The sequence below is a fragment of the Hyperolius riggenbachi genome, chromosome 7 (assembly GCF_040937935.1).
Source record: "Hyperolius riggenbachi isolate aHypRig1 chromosome 7, aHypRig1.pri, whole genome shotgun sequence".
Classification (NCBI taxonomy): Eukaryota; Metazoa; Chordata; class Amphibia; order Anura; family Hyperoliidae; genus Hyperolius; species Hyperolius riggenbachi.
Window position 1 is genome coordinate 236,866,535 of NC_090652.1, and position 18,046 is coordinate 236,884,580.

At 42.5% G+C, this 18,046-nt stretch overlaps 1 protein-coding gene across 1 annotated transcript in view; it reads right to left on the reverse strand.

The window, feature by feature from the left end:
• Window positions 1–18,046, reverse strand: part of DNAJC10 (DnaJ heat shock protein family (Hsp40) member C10) — a 107,963-nt gene that overhangs the window by 58,686 nt on the left and 31,231 nt on the right. The window contains exons 8-12 of the mRNA XM_068245414.1: window positions 16,523–16,600; window positions 6,997–7,040; window positions 4,030–4,167; window positions 2,004–2,093; window positions 1,553–1,666 (exon numbers count right to left, since the gene is read on the reverse strand). Coding sequence (XP_068101515.1) covers window positions 1,553–1,666; window positions 2,004–2,093; window positions 4,030–4,167; window positions 6,997–7,040; window positions 16,523–16,600 — 464 coding nt within the window. The remainder of the gene's footprint in view (window positions 1–1,552; window positions 1,667–2,003; window positions 2,094–4,029; window positions 4,168–6,996; window positions 7,041–16,522; window positions 16,601–18,046) is intronic.

Sequence of the window (18,046 nt, forward strand, 5' to 3'; positions counted from 1 at the left end):
TCTTTGCTGCTAATCTTCTAGAAATTAATCATAGTACACAACCAATTCATCATATTTTTTTTTCCGCTTCAGTGTCTCTTTAAACCCACCATTCCCAATAGCACAGACTTTCAAAGCAGAAAGAAGTGAGGTCAGCTATGTGTGTTCCACTCCCTTACAGTCTGAACAGTACAATGATACTGAACCAAGTATCAACCCAGCTCATAGAGGCTGATGTTACTTGCTACAGCTCCAAAGTTTCGAAAAAAGATTTTAACTTGTGTTTTTTTTTAAAGGGAACCTTAACTGTAAAAAAAAAAAAAAAAAAAAAAAAAAAAAAAGAGGAGTTTTCCTTACCTGGGGCATCTACCAGCCCCCCTGCAGCCATCCTGTGCCCTCGCAGTCAGTGCTGGTCGTAATGGAAAAATCTACACTTACGGATCATTGCGCGTAATTTTACGCTATTACGCATTATGCAATTACGGTTACGGCGTAGGAAATTATCTACGGTTCATCACTGTAATTACGCGTTAACTTACGCAGTTACGCGTAAGGATACCGTAATGTAGGCGCTTACGCTACGATGTTACGCGTAGTGCCGTAACACCCATTAATGCGTACTTTTTGACGCATACGGACGATGTGTACGCAATAGCCGTCTCTACCGATGCCTATCCCTTAACCTTCCCTTCTACCAATGCCTAACGCTTAATGTGGTGCGTAACCCATAACCCTCCCCTGCTGGTGCCTAACCGACCCTGATCCACTCCCGTGGCACCCAGCCCTTAACCTCTCCCTGCTGCAAAGTTGCGATTAGCAGTAATAACATTACATATGGGCACCCAAGGCTACCGATAAAGTGTGCGCTGGGGCTACCCATTCTGAAATTGTGGCTTTGTGCCCGTTATTTATAGCTTCAATTTGCATAGCAGGTAGCCCAAGTGCCTGCTTTTTTATCAGTCAACTAAAATGCCTAAATGTAACTTTATTATTGTTGCGTTGCCGCAGCTTTGGGCACATTTCCCTACACTGCCGCTAATCCCAGCATTCCCCTTTATTTCCTATGGTAGCGCTCTTTTTTACCATATTGCTGCTCGCACCCAAAATTTCCTGTTTCTCTCCCATAGTGCCTCCATATAACATAGTAACATTGAGCTTTCCAGCTACATGCAAGTAATGCAAGGTGCCCAGCGTACACAAACCTAGATTCTCATGCCAAGGCAGCAAAATTTGAGCAGCATATGTGGGTGTACCCATCATGAAGCCAGATCTATGTGCACAACCAAATGTGCAAAGATCCAGCAACTGTGGGCACAGAGCAATGAGGTCACATCATGTGTCCCATATGGACTGTGCCCCCATGTATAAAAATCTGTCTAGCCTGGTAGTATGCTAGGCACTTTACAAGATGGATGAAAAGGGAATCTTTAATATAATTTATGAAAACACTAAAATAAGAGGGAAGCTGGTGCACAGTGAAACTTCCATGGAAGGGGAAATCTCACTTTAATTTTTTCTATAAACCCGACGTGTTAATTCAAGAATAACCAGCTTCAAACAGAACAAGGTTTACCTGAATGTGGTCCCCGTGCAGTAGAACATTAAGCTTCTTTAACTCTGGTTTAAAGTACTCCTCTTCTCTTCCATAGCTGAAGAAAACAAGCCAGCGGTGGTAGGTTAGCCTGTCCTTAAAGAGAAGACGAAAAGGTAAGCTCTTATCACATATATGTCACATGCAGCATCAATAAAATGGTTTATAAAAGGGACAATTCCATCCACAAATAATTTTTTTTATTGGTGGACTGGACATGGGGTGGTTATAAAATAAGCAATCAAAAAAAAAGATGTGACCAACCATAGATGATATCTTGAAACTGCTAGTTTGCTGGCAGTCATACTGAGCCTCTGGCTATAACACTGCCCGATACACTCTCTCGGAATGATTGTGTAGACCAGGAAAGTCATAGAAATGGAAGATACATGTTCTAAGTGATGGAACAAGCTGCCTCAGAGCCTTTATTTACCTTCAAGGAATCTGCCGAAAGCATTTCCAGATCAGGAAGCTTCACCATCAACTCTGTGTAGATCTCTCTTGCATCCAAAGAACTGAAAAACTAGACCAGAAGAGGAAGATGTTTAGCCAAATGTCACATCACAATGCCAACTTAAGAACTTCAAACCCTATGAAGCATTAGTTAACTCTGGAGGCCAGTGTCACACTAAACTTCTGCACTTGTGGTGCGGGGCGGCTTGGGGCCACACCGTGCAGTCCAAAAAATAGCCTTGGAAAATTACCGCGTTAGTATGCGGTAATCCCCGTCTGGCAGCAGGCTAAGCAGGAAGTGACGCTCACTTCCTGTGGCTGAATTGATGACATGCGCAGAAGTGTATTGCTAAACTACGCTTCCACGCATGCACGACATGTAAAACTTGTGGTGGTCGTTTTAAAACACATGCGTCGCATAGACCAACATGACTTCATGACCGGTCAGCTGCACGTCACTGCAGAGGTTGCACGGTAACGTAGGTTTGCCCTCACGTTAGATTAGCTACTTCCGCCGTGACGCATTGCATGTAGTGTGATATGCCCCACAGACTTTCATTGCCCTAGGGTTAGGCTGTGGTAAAATGCCGCACCGCACCAGTGTGAAAGGCCCCTAAAACATACACAACAATAATTTAAAATTTACTTAAACACCTCCTTTGTTGGGTGTCACATCTCTAGACTAAGCATATACAGAATCTCACTGAAGTGAATACATCTCTCACATTTTTGCAAATATTTTCTTAGATCTTTTCATGGGACAACACTGAAGAGATGGCACTTTGATACAATGTAAAGTAGTCATTGTACAGGTTGAACAGTGTAAATTTGCTGCCCCATCAAAATAACAACACAAACCATTAATGTCGAAATCGCTGGCAACAAAAATGAGTACACCCCTAAGTGAAGAATGTCAAAATTTTAGGGCACCCATGATCAACATTGTGCAGACATCCTTTTGTCAGAAAATGAATGCCGGCAGACATGCTGGGGGTGACTGTGGTTTACAGACGCACAGCTGCATATAGCATTTGGCAGTACAAAGACAGCAGCTGCAGTAACGCAAATACTGTTATGCACGACTTCTGCTAAATGTTGTGTAATATTTACTAGTGCAAGCTGGCAGACCAGGTAAGCAATTCATATGTTGGAGACATTGATCATTTAGATTGTAAGCTCACAAGTGTTATCTACCTTCTTGTGTTTGGCAATTGTACATTTTGTTATCACTATACAATTGTCACTACAACTATTACCATATTTTTCGGACTATAAGACATACCTAGGTTTAGAGGAAAAAAAAACAGGGGAAAAATATATACTAAACCTGGTGCATCCATGGTGAAGGGGCATCTTGTGGATTATGTCCCCTTTGTCCCCCTTGTGTCCTCCTCTATCCCCCTTGTGTCCTCCTCTATGCCCCCTGGCAGGCATTCACAAGCCAGGAACTCCCTGCATTTGGACTATAAGACGTAGTGACTCTTTCTCCCACTTTTGGGGGAGAAAAAGTGAGTCTTATAGTCCAAACAATACAGTATATTGTCTACCTCATCTCTGCATTTTTATGTATACCAATGTACCCATGTATGCTTCTTACTCTGTACAGCACCACTGAAGATGATGGCACTATATAAATCATTAATAATAATAGTTTACTTGATCTACCACAAATTGTACAGTGAATCATAAGTTCATGGCTGTCATGCTCTAGTGAGTTAAATGGGGTCAGGGATTTTGGAAAAATGCTGCCATTGGACACGTAGAAGGGTTTCTACATCTTATGCCACAATCGCGAATCCCCTATTGTTTCTAGGTTTCACAGAACATATCTTATGTATAGTGCCTGCGCCCCACAGGTGCCTTTTTGGGTGGGCCAGAATACAACTGCAAATGTAGAAAAAGGTTAACATCATAGAGTCAATGCATTTCTTATCAAAGATATTCAGAAGACAGGACACACCGAAGTAGCAGCACAAAGCACATATTATAGAAATGATACACATTACCAAAATTCCGCTTTTGTCCTTTTGTGATAGAGATGCTCCAGGAGGGAAATAAGCCGTTGTGCTGGAGCGAATTTCCAAGTTTTCACATAGATCACCCTGGACAAAGCAATCCATCCAGCCGACACTGACTAGGCCATCCTAGAGAAGAGGAAGACACAAAGCTGCTTTAATTAAAGTGGTATTAAACTTGGACATAATATTCATAAAAAAATGTGTTTTCCTACTTTTTATAACCCATACAGTTATCACATTTGCTTTTGTTCACAAGTATTATTATTCATTTAGAAATTACAAGTTCCCAAAGTACAGTTTATTTGCTCTGAAAGCTGCAATTTTATTCATAGCTACAGTAGTTATATATTGTAATGTACCCAGTGAATTTTTCTGAGCTGTGTCTGATCTGGACAAATTAGGAGTTTCACCACTGCCAGGGAATGTTTACATTCCTCTCTGCTACAATTAAGTAAACACAAGATAATGTTATCACCTTTTCAGATTCGCATCTCCCTGCCGGGAGCTTTGTATTGAAAAAGTAACGATTTTCCTGCCGATATACAGCAGATGCTGTGAAATTGTTGCGCAAACAATTGATTTCCGTCTGAAATCAATCGTTCCCGTCGAGCCGTCCGTGCGGAAGATTTTGCTCGATCGCCGGCAGGTTGGGAGTGCGTCGATAGCGGCGTTCGAATGCCCGACGCAATACATTACATGCTCCGGCCGGCGCGTGTCCTGCTGTCTTCTTCTCCGCTGGGCTCTGGATTCCGGACCGGCTGGCTACTTCCTGTCCCGGCAGGAAGTTTAAACAGTAGAGCGCCCTCTACTGTTTAAACTTCCCTGAACAGAAAGAAGTAAAGCCAGCGGTCCGGAACCCAGCGGAGAAAAAGACAGCGGTGACAGCGGGACACGCGCCGGCCGGAGCACGTAATGTATGCTGGGGTTTATCTTATTGTGCTGTGGAGGTGATCGTAGCAGCAGCAAATAAGATTGAAGAAACGGCACAGATTTTATTTGAGTGACATATGAGCTGTGCTGCCTCCTGAGCAGCAGATTACTGGTTTTGTCACGTACAGCCGAGTAGGATCTTAGATATATATGCAATGTAACTGCCAGTATCAAGATGCCAATTAACAGCAGGGATGCTCATCACAAGGTCGTGATCACGAGTAACTTTTGAGATCTTGAGATCGTAATCGGCATTAGTGATCAGCTCTCGATCACGAATGCACTCATGATTGCATTCGTTAACTGACTCGTGATCACTAGTCTGTTTTCGTGATTAAAAACCCACCGACTTTAGCGGGTAATGGCAAAGCCCCCTTACATTCTAGAAACACCAAATTTGCCAGATATGTTAAGAAGTACAGTGGGAACAAGGACATTTTTTTTCAAAAAGATCTTATAGTTTTTGAGAAAATCGATTTTAAAGTTTCAAAGGAAAATAGTATACATTTAAATGCGGTAAATGACAGTTAATGTATTTATCGCATTTAAATGTATAATTTTTTTCCTTTGAAACTTTAAAATCGATTTTCTCAAAAACTTTAAGGTCTTTTTGAAAATGTTTTTTCCCTTGTACCCACTGTTCTTAACATATCCTGCAAATTTGGTGTTTCTGGCATGTAAGGTGGCTTCGCTATTAACCGCTAAAGTCGGCGGGTTTTGCTGGGTTTTTAATCACAAATACTTTTTTTCCTTTGAAACTATAAAATCGATTTTCTCAAAAACTATAAGGTCTTTTTGAAAAATTAACCGTTAAAGTTGGTGGGTTTTTAATCACAAATACCACTCGTGATTACATGCGGTTATAAGATTCAAAACCGCACTCGAGCCGAATATAACTTTCTACTTATGATCGTGATCACGAGTCAATTCGTAAGTGGGCGGAGTCGAAGTCGTGATCACTCGAATTCGTGATTGGTGGTATCAGAGCACCACTGATTAACAGTACAACTTCCCGCACATTCAATAGGATTGGGTGCTGTTAATAGTGCTGATCGATGACAATCGTTCTATCGAAAGTTCAGCCGATCCGAACTTTGGAAATATTCTTTTAGTCTGATTGGATTGCTTATTTTACCCTCCGTTGGTGGGCCTGATCGGATCGGACAGTAGATTGTTCAGGAAAGTTTAAAGTTAATGGGCAGCTTTAGGGTGAAAACGCACATTCAATTCTGACTGGTCAATGAGGAATGTGATGTTTGCAAAGCTGACTGTACTTTGAAATTAAACTGGATAGGAAAATTATATGGTCAGTAAGGAGTGGTGGGACAACTTTTCACTGTATGTTAAGCCAAACTATACACTTAAACATGAGATGGGTTTGAATAATTCTAATAGTGGCTGCTAATGAATCAATTTGCTGAACCGTTGACGAACGATTATTCATATCAAAGATCAGAAATGAATGTTTGGGACCACTAACTGACAACAAAATTATCTTAACCAATCTGATCAGATTGATGGGATCGATCCAAAACTCGGAAAACAATTTCATTAACCACTTTGGTACCAAAGGCTCTGGCCCCTTCAAGGACCAGAGTCTTTTTTTCAATTTCTTCCTTCCTGATCACTGCGATTGGCTTAATGAAAACAGCTCCTGACCGAGGTACGGAACTCTGCTGTCTTTAGACAGCGGAGTTCTGTGCCAACGGGGACACTTGATCGCGTGCATGGGAGCCACCACCACTAAATCTATACCGCACCAGGCTTAGGCAGCCACATATGCAGCCTAGTTTTAACCTGTGGCAGTCCTGAAGTTAATTTGATCAGATTGGTTAGGAGATGTTCATCCGTTAGTGATCCCAAACGATCATTTCCAATCGTTTATACAAATTATTGTTAGTAAACAATCGTTCGCTGAATTATATCCTTAGTGGCCACCATAGGCTTCTCATATTCTTATCTGCAACCAGAAAGATTGAAGGACCATATGCCTGGTGATAAAGGACAGGCAGAATTGATACTCACAAGCATTCCTGCAAGCTTTAGACGTGTCTGTGAAGATAGACAATCTGAAATAAAAGGCAACAAAAAGTTTCTTTAAAAAAGTAAAGGTAATGTACTTAGTAATAGAATGAGGCTTTCTAGTTCCCAGAAGAGGACAAAACAAAGACTGGCCTCAGCTTCATCTGGTCATCAAATCCCTTTTACTATCCTATCATCCGTAAAAGTTACATGTACAATTTTCAACTTGAGCTCACAAGCAATATACAATCACAGATAACTTTATTTGGAACAACTTATTCATGCTATTATTCAAGCAGCACATGGCAGAGGTAATATTTGCTGAGAGCTGTGGTATACAGTGGGTTGCAAGTATTCTCTTATATAATAATATAGGCAGCAATAGCTACACTCAAAAAACGGAAATCTCCTGGTCTTGACGGTCTTCCCTCAGAACTATATGCTACATACAAAAAGACATTGGCTCCTAAGCTAGGCCGCTTATTCAAGAATATTTTAGAAATAGGACAGGTCCCCCCATCCATGACTGAGGCGCTTATCACAGTAATACCCAAAAAAGGCCGAGACCCGACTCTATGTTCCTCATACAGACCGATTTCCTTACTTAATGTCGATGGGAAAATACTAGCAAAAGTCCTTGCCATACGATTGAACACTGTTATTACTAAAATTGTACACAGCGACCAATCTGGATTCATTCCTGAAAAAGGCTGTGACATCAACCTGAGAAGGCTTATGACTAACTTATCCATTACACATGACAATGCAGGAACTAGGGTGATTGCGTCATTAGACGCCGAAAAAGCCTTCGACACCGTAGAGTGGGCATACCTGTGGGAGGTGCTAGCTAAATTCAGATTTGGGGAAAACTTTATTAAATACGTTCAAGCCCTGTATTACAATCCGCGGGCACGAGTGAGGACGGGGGGTAGAATTTCTTCATTCTTTAACCTACACCGAGGTACGCGCCAGGGGTGCCCACTTTCACCTGCTCTCTTTGCACTGGCGGTGGAGCCCCTGGCGGCGTCCCTTCGGTCTAATCGTAGCATAGTGGGCTTGCGTCTATCTACTATAGAGGAGAAGGTGTCACTCTACGCTGACGATTTATTACTTTATTTAGCAGACCCTTATGACTCTTTGTCTTCAGCACTTGAACTTATCTCCACTTTTGGACGTTTCTCAGGCCTACAGATTAATTGGACTAAATCCTTGCTTTTACCCCTAGATCCCCTGCCTGAAAATACAACCATAGCCTCACCATTACAGGTAGTCACACAACTCACCTATCTTGGAATCGAAATAACCTCACAGGTAACTTCGTACTATGGTCTCAATGTACTGCCGTTACAACATCAGGTCAAGACTAAATTTCGTACCTGGAGCACACTGCCTCTGTCGCTGATAGGTAGAGCCAACTTGATTAAAATGTGCATATTACCACGCTTTCTTTATGTGTTCCGTAACACACCTGTTCTTATACCAAACTGCTTCTTCTCTGCTAATAATAAGTTAATTACTTCCTTTCTTTGGGCCTCATCGGCACCACGAATTGCTCTGTCTAGCCTCCAGCTACCTGTTACACGGGGGGGACTGGCCCTGCCGAACTTTAAGTTGTATTATTGGGCAACAGTGATTCATACAGTTTATTGGTGGTTTCAACAATCTACATACAATCCAGCGACAGTACTAGAAGCTACCCACATTGGATCATACATGGCACTGTCTGCCCTCCCATATCGAGGATATAAGGCCATTCCCTCCCTGACAACCCCAATGAAGACCACGGCCAAAGTTTGGGAACTAGCTCAACATGCTCTCCTAAACGATGATCAATGGTCCCCACACACTCCCTTATGGAACAATGTGAGACTAAAGGAATTTGCTACAGTCCCTGACCCCTCTATATGGGCAACCAAAGGGATCCTTAAACTAAAGGTTCGTATACACGTCCGATAAAGATCGTTCGTTACGAACGATTCGTGACGTTTACACGATATTCAAATTAGACCGAAAAGATCGTTCGTAATGAACGATTGTGTACACACGTGAACGATATAAGTATAAAGTACTGAACGACGAACGATAAAAAAATGCGTGCGCAAACGGAAGTGACGTTATGACAGGCAATAAGAACATGCGTACTACTCCACAGATAATCATTATCGGACGATCTTTGTACACACTGCAACGATTGAACGATTATCTTTCGAAAAAATCCGCCGGGTTGGATCGGTCGGATTGAACGATAACGGTCGTTATCGTCCAAAAAAACGATCGTTGGAAAATTTGGAACACACGATTATCGGTCACGTTATCGTACGTGTGTACTCAGCTTAAGGGATATTGCGGGCGAGCAAGGGCTCTTGTCATTTAATCTACTGAAAACTCAATTCTCTCTCCCCAACTCTATGTTCTTCAGGTATCTGCAGCTGCGGCACGCGTTTGAGACACAGTTCCGTCATAGGCCTTTAGCTTTACAATCTAGTGACATGGAAAATCTGCTGATGCACTCAGGCCTCACTGGAATAGTATCCCAATTATATGATATATTTATTTCACATCCATCCCAAGTTCCTGCCAAAGCTCTTGCAGCATGGAATATAGATTTCCCAGACCTGTCATTTAAAGACTGGGAAGGAATAGTAGCGGATTTTCTTAAAATTCAGATTGCAGCCAAACATAAGTTGAGTGCACTAAAATACCTCTATAGGGTTTATTACACCCCTCGGAGGCTATCTCGGATGGGACTTGATGTTGATGATGCGTGCTGGAGGCGCGGAACGGAAGGGGCGGGATTTTTCCATATCTTCTGGGAGTGTGGGGGGATTAAACTGTTTTGGTCACAGGTACATGATACAATCGCAGAAATTATTGGTCCACAGGTTCCATTTACAGCTACTGCTATGCTACTTAATCATTTTGGGGACATCACTCTCGGGGAAAACAAACAGCTCTTGGTAAAACTTCTATTATTCTATGCTAGGAGGGCAATTGCCCTAGCGTGGAAAAAGCCAGAAGCACCCTCTATTACGGAATTTAGGTCTGCTATTAACTCTGACTTACCAATTTATAAAAATGTATACCAGAACCGTGGCTCTGTTAAAAAATTCTATAAGGTGTGGAGGAAATGGTTGGAAGCTTCTGACATTGATATTTGACCAATGGACTATGCCTTATACTAATAGGAGAGGTGATGGATTCTTTCCTCTAGATAAGTAGACGGGAGGATAGGGATGGGAGGACTCAGGGGGGGAAGTTGGGAAGACTGTGTGGGGGAGGGGGGGGGGTAGGGATGGGAGATATTTGTAATATACAATGTTATGTATATACTGTATGTTTGTAATATTTGAAAAATTGCAATAAAACGTTTTTTCAAAAAAAAAAAAAAAAAATACAGTGGGTTGCAGAAGTATTCGGCTCCCTTGAATTTTTTTCCACATTTTGTAACATTACTGCCACAAACATGCATCAATTTTATTGGAGTTCCCTGTGAAAGACCAATACAAAGTGGTGTACACGTGAGAAGTGGAACGAAACTCATACATGATTCCAAACATTTTTTACAAATCAATAACTGCAAAGTGCGGTGTGTGTAATTATTCAGCCCCCTGAGTCAATACTTTGTAGAACCACCTTTTGCTGCAATTACAGATGCCAGTCTTTTAGGGTATGTCTCTACCAGCTTTGCACATCTAGAGACTGAAATCCTTGCCCATTCTTCTTTGCAAAACAGCTCAAGCTTAGTTAGATTAGATGGACAGCGTTTGTGAACAGCAGTTTTCAGATCTTGCCACAGATTCTCGATTGGATTTAGATCTGGACTTTGACTGGGCCATTCTAACACATAGATATGTTTTGTTTTAAACCATTCCATTGTTGCCCTGGCTTTATGTTTAGGGTCATTGTCCTGCTGGAAAGTGAACCTCCGCCCCAGTCTCAAGTCTTTTGCAGTCTCCGAGAGGTTTTCTTCCAAGTTTGCCCTGTATTTGACTCCATCTAGCTTCCCTGTCCCTGCTGAAGAGATGCACCCCCGAACATGATGCTGCCACCACCATATTTGACAGTGGGGATGGTGTGTTCTGAGTGATGTGCAGTGTTAGTTTTCCGCCACACATAGCGTTTTGCATTTTGGCCAAAAAGTTCCATTTTGGTCTCATCTGACCAGAGCACCTTCTTCCACATGGTTGCTGTGTCCCCCACATGGCTTGTGGCAAACTGCAAACGGGACTTCTTATGCTTTCTGTTAACAATGCCTTTTTTCTTGCCACTCTTCCATAAAGGCCAACTTTGTACAGTGCATGACTAATAGTTGTCCTATGGACAGAGTCTCCCACCTGAGCTGTAGATCTCTGCAGCTCGTCCAGAGTCACCATGGGCCTCTTGACTGCATTTCTGATCAGCGATCTCCTTGTTCGGCCTGTGAGTTTAGGTGGATGGCCTTGTCTTGGTAGGTTTACAGTTGTGCCGTACTCCTTCCATTTCTGAATGATCGCTTGAACAGTGCTGCGTGGGATGTTCAAGGCTTTGGAAATCTTTTTGTAGCCTAAGCCTGCTTTAAATTTCTCAATAACTTTATCCCTGACCTTTCTGGTGTGTTCTTTGGACTTCATGGCGTTGTTGCTCCCAATATTCTCTTAGACAACCTCTGAGGCCATCACAGAGCAGCTGTATTTGTACTGACATTAGATTACACACAGGTGCACTCTATTTAGTCATTAGCACTCATCAGGCAATGTCTATAGGCAACTGACTGCACTCAGATCAAAGGGGGCTGAATAATTATGCACACACCACTTTGCAGTTATTTATTTGTAAAAAATGTTTGGAATTATGTATGATTTTCGTTCCACTTCTCATGTGTACACCACTTTGTATTGGTCTTTCATGTGGAATTCCAATAAAATTGATTCATGTTTGTGGCAGTAATATGACAAAATGTGGTAAACTTCAAGGGGGTTGAATACTTTTGCAACCCACTGTATATTTCATTCAGCTGTTCTCAGTTCAAAATTTTGCCTAGATAACCACTAGTCCAGTTTTAGTTTTCCCTGGTAGCATTTTAATATAATTAGAAGCCAATAGCTTATAAATAACAGATAGATGTTCTGTTTCACTTAAAGAGAATCTGTACTCTAAAATTCTTACAATAAAAAGCATACCATTCTATTCATTATGTTCACCTGTTTCTGCCTCTCCCTGCTGCAATCCTGGCTTGTAATTGCCGTTTTTATCCAGTGTTTACAAACAAAAGACATAACAAGTGATACTCTGAGACTAGCTCAGTGTGTGAGTCATACAGAGTGTGCAGGGGGCCTGGAGAGGGTGTGTATAGCTTCTATCCAATCACAAGCAGCACAGCACATTCCAGCCTGACTGCCTCAGGCCGACAGAGGAGAGAAGATTAGATCATATAACAGAGATAACACAGCCACTGTGCAACTAGGAAAGGCTGCAGTAAGACAGAGCACATTAGAAAAGGTATAGGAAATTATAGGATAGCAGAAATAAGGACGAAAATTTTGTTACAGAGTCTCTTTAAAAAGAACCAGAGGTGGGTTTTAAAAATCCTAATTGCTCACAGAGGCTGGGTCTGCATATAATGCCCAGCCTCTTTTGCTATATCGTTCTCCCCCAGACCCCCCCCCCCCGTGCGCTGCACTCTACTGGCCCCCATAAATCAAATCGCCGTGCTAGCGACACGCAGCGTGCCGATAGCCAATCAGCGGGGAGGGAAGGGACGCAAGCGGGAAGCGGCGACAGAGGAGGCGGGGAGCAGCAGAGAGTGACAGTGGCAATGTAAACAGCCGGCTATCTACACGCTGCGTGTCGCTAGCACGGCAATTTGATTTATGGGGGCCAGCAGAGCGCAGTTTGTAAGCCCGACGGAGTTTATACAGCCGAAAGCTTACTTACTCTTATTCTTTTAAGTTAGCCAATAAATGGTATTATCCTGATTCAAAACCTCTTGCTATAACAGAAAGAAATACATATGCAACATCACTCCACTTACTAGAATGCCGGATAGATAATAGATAGATAATATAGATAGATAATAGTCTGCGGAAACTCAAACGAATATCTGAATTGATTGCAATGCCTGTACAAACTTGCTGTAGCATGGTGGTGGTGGGGGTGAGGGAGACTACCTTTTACAAGGAATGCAAAAGCAGCTGGGCAAAACTATGCAAATGTTATTCCCCTTCAGGGAGAGACCACAGCAGAGAGTGAGGGGTGCTTGCATGGACCTCTGAATCCTCAATTGATCCGATTATGAATGATTTGGCTTGGTCAACTGTAATCCGATGTATGTGAAATACTTCAAACATTCTACAAATAGCAGATGATTATAATGACTCCATAAAGGATATCCTGGAACTAAAGTATTTATTTAACAGCACAAGTGTCTTTTCCTACCCTGGACACCTTTCCTTCTGTCTAGCATAAAAAAAAAAAAAAATTCTGTTTAGCAGATGGAAACACAGTGGATCCCAAAGGATCCTATGGAAACCAATAGGATCCAATAATATCAGTCATCAGTTCCGACGAGCGGAATGCAAGGATGTACAGTCCTCATTTTTTACGGATCGACCGGCCAAAGCAGATGCTGATGGAATCAACTGCACGTGTGAAGCTCCAGTATCCAGATCCCCTCAGACTAATGAGAATCCTCCATGGTTTGAGGAAGGATTACCTTGGTCTGTTGCAACCAAATGCTTCTGCTGGCGCTTCTCCAGTGCAGTGGTCCCTAGTGACGAAGGAATACGAAGGTGGTGACTGGACCACCTCCAGCACCTGCCACCGTAATTGGCTCACTGCGTGGCCACACTATGAAATGCCTTGCTAGGGTATATTCCCTCTGATGATGATCCCGCTGCATGATTTTTGCACATGGCTAGAGAAGACCGAAAGAAAAGCATTCAGGGTAGGAAGCAACATCTGTGTGTGTTTTTTTTTTTTTAAAGGTGTTTCAGTCTATGACAGACCACCATAGGATCAAAGATCTTCACATAAACCTCTATGTTTGGATCAGGCAATTGTGTATTTTGAAGGCAAATATCACAAGGCCCAGTGCAGAGAAAACACAGGTAACTGGCCCGTAAATACAATTTGGATGACTGATTTTTTTCACTGTAAACAGCCAGACAGTGTATGCTGGAAAGCAAATACAAATATGCAGGTTTCAAAATCTTATAAGCAGACTGGTTGGGTAACAATCAATTTATGACTGTGGGCACCTTAATCGGGTTACCTGAGGTTTTAATCTTACAGAGGCACTGTAGTGTCTTTACAGTAGAGTGCAATATAATACTCCTGGTTTCCGCATCAGAAACACTTCCTTTAGCTATATATTGCTGTATATTGGCATGTAGCCCCGCCTTCCCAGTGATGCTTAGCCTAGGCTGTTTAGTTATGTGGAACTCTGTTCCCAGAATATTCTTGGAGACAAGGCATTATTTTCACTGGCTTAAGAATTTTCAGAAACAAACGTTCTGCAGAACTGCACAGTGCACAGGGACCGTAGTTGCATGTGCCGGGGGGGGGGGGGGGGGGGGGGGCGCGCTGGGGTCTACATATGCAAGTCTGATCAATTTTGGCAATATTGTCCTGATTTTTCATAATAGTGAGTGCCATGGGCTGGCAGCGGACTACACTTACGTGTTCAAACTATGGTCAAAAAAATGGTGTATGGTAAATTCTAACCAGAGGCAGAGTATCCATCAGTGTAACAGTATTAAATAGAACAATATACCATTTGTGTTTTAAAATGAAGTTTAAGTCAAGATATACAGTGCATCGGTTCTACTAGAAATTAAAGAAGCAGTGACTGGCTAGTGATGTGCATCGCTAGTTGCCAGGCAGATTTAAAGCGGTGATTGGCTGGTGATGTGCATCAACAGTTACTAGGCAGACTTCAACTGAACATTGATTGGATGCGATATCACCCATGTGATTTTAAATACAGAGAGTAACGGCCAATCCCAACCTACGTTTGAGAAAGCTTGGGACGGCCAGGCAAAAAATGTCACATGACACGGACGTGACAAGCAGCTGATCTACACACGCTGTGCACCGCGGTGTAGTCCATGCAACAGCCGGCACTAATCAAGCAAGCACCCCGGCCTATCTACAGAGGAGTGACCAGACTACAAGCGGATAGCGGGCTACAGGAGACAAGTCCAACATCCTAGTGGTGGTGAGAGCCCAATCGGGCAGTTGTATGGTCCCTCTCTGCTTCGCATGTGCCTGCAGATTCTTTTGCATTGAAATAGAGCAAGCCATAGATGTGGACAAAGGGAAAAATCGTTTGTTTGTTGCAAATCAAAAGTGTGACCTTTTATCATCTGTAACATATGGACTGCTGAGGATATATGCTGAAGACTGACATATGCTATGCTCTGCTTTAATCCGTGTCAGGACTCTGGCATATAGTGCATGAATTTGGGGACTGCTTTAGCATCATAAGCCATTAACGCTGTTGACAAGCTTGTATTGCAACAGGACCGCCTAACTAACTAGTGAGACTACAGCATCTGGACATTGGGACATATATGTTCAAGGGTGATGATTCATCCAACTATCAAATATCCAGTTAGTACTGAAGCTAGTTAGGTGGTGTATGAAAGTGAGTGGTGTCAGCTGACTTGTGAAATATGTATAAACATTTTTAAGGGTGGATAAAGGGGTGTCTTATGTGGTTGTCCTGATATTTTTGAAATACATTTTGATACTGTTTGCAGACACTTCTTGAAAGGGTTTTTTCTCCCAAAGAACCGATAAGACGTCAATCCAACTGTTCGATTGACAGCTTATCAGTTCTTTGAACAATAGCAAGCAACTTTTTTTTGGTTGTTCAACTTGTTTCACATCAAAAGTTGTTTGATAATTGTGCTGCATAAAAGTCCGCTGTTGAGCGTGTGTATGGGGCTTAAGTCTAATGGCACTCAGTGAGTGATGTGACAGCTGGGGTGAGAGAGATCGAGGGGCGCACTTTGGTGTGTCAGCCAGTGTGTGGGAGGGATGGAGGGGCGCACTTTGGTGTCTCAGCCAATCAGTGTGTGGGAGGGATGGAGGGGCGCACTTTGGTGTCTCAGCCAATCAGTGTGTGGGAGGGATGGAGGGGCGCACTTTGATGTGTCTCAGCATTGGGTGCTGGAGGACCTTGTCCCGGCTCTGACTGTGATACATTTTATAATGCACTGTACTGAATATCAGAGAGAGGAAAGATTTTACAATGGGCAAACACTGACTACATTTATAAATAAATAGTGAAAAATAAAAAAATGTTATGGATTTCATTATTTTCACTACAGTTCCTTTTCAAGATCTATATTAAGCCTTACATGAATTGCTATGAGCAGTGAGCAGCACATTTAATGCAGGAAAACAGCTTAGCTGTAAGTGTAGTGTGACTGCACATAATGCTGGTCCACAGTAAGGCAAACAAAGTGCAAATATATCACATGTTACCAGCTTGGAAACAGGAAACACAACCCTAGTTCTACATGTGGGAGAATTCAGATCAGATTACCTCCAGTCTCGGCACAGAATGTAATGAGCCAACCAACACCTGACGCAAAGGAGCCTTCAATTGAGCTTCGGAAATTTCCTAGACAGAAAAAAGTGATCATTAAATATCAAGTAACTGCACTCAAAAAGCATAACAATTAAGTCACGCTTGATAACAATATACAGTTCCCATTCATTGCTCCAAGTTCCCGTATAAATAGACCCGCACTGTCAACGAGACGGCTCTGTCTTTCATAAATCCCCTTCTGCCCCATCCACGCCTTACTTCTGCTTGCATAGTAATACTAAGCATGCAGATGTAAACTCCGAGGGCATCTTGTGGCCAATAGTAAAATTACATTTGGAAATAAAAATTTCCAGATAATGACATTTTTTTACTGTTAAAATTAGTCCCTTACCTCCCACACTCCCCAATAGCTATACGGCGGCCGGCGTGACAGTACTGCACATGCACGGTTTTCTAACTCTAAACTGCGCATGCTCAGTACTGTCACGCCAACCGATAAGGAAGTGTCAGCCCGACACTCTGCAACAGGACCGGGAGAGGAGCCAGGATGACGCCGGGGGAGCTCCCGACCTACGGTGGCCTGGAGAAAGCACCAGGTAAGTACCCATTTTGTTCATTTTTACTGCTCAGGTCCCTTTAAATTTTCACGGTAAAATTTGCAAACAAAAATATTCGGCCATTCCTAGTCTACTACTAAATCTAGCAAAAGCTAACATCTAGCTAATACTAAATCCCTTACCTAAACCCAGAATGCAGTTCCGCACTGCATTCAGTGACTGAAGCCTAAAGTTTGGCACACACTTGGCTGTTCTTGGCCATTTTCCCCTTTTTTCCACCTGCTCCGTGGATTGCCAAACACTGCTGGATGGATTGTGAGCACTAGGCCTTGAACTGTTGCTTCAGGGATGAATCTCCACCCCTGCCAGTGACAATAACTACTATACTACAACAATAATAGAAGAAAAGGAAGGTCCGCACGTTATCCTAAACGAAGTCCTTTATTATGGACGTATCCAAAGAATCAGCACACACAATCACACATCTCCAGCTGATGTGTTTCAGACCAGGTGGTCCTTAATCAGCTATGATTAAGGACCACCTGGTCTGAAACATGTCAGCTGGAGATGTGTGATTGTGTGTGCTGATTCTTTGGATACGTCCATAATAAAGGACTTCGTTTAGGATAACGTGCGGACCTTCCTCTTCTTCTGCTATAGTTCAAGGATCTGGCCATCCTGGTTCCAGCACTTTCCGGTTCTGAGTGAGCGGTGTCTCCGAGTGTCTTACTACAACAATAATATCGCTAGTCCCATATTTCTATTGTGACAATTCCCCATGAAGGCATCCAACTACAATAATTAATGCCTAGAAAAAACAGGCAGATCCACAGCCAATCCATCATTCCACCTGGTGATTACTGATCAGGGTATAAAACCAAACTAACGTACACACTCACATACAATGGTCCTTATTCAATTAAAATTTCTCCTAAGAGATAATTTTTATTTTCTGTTTAAA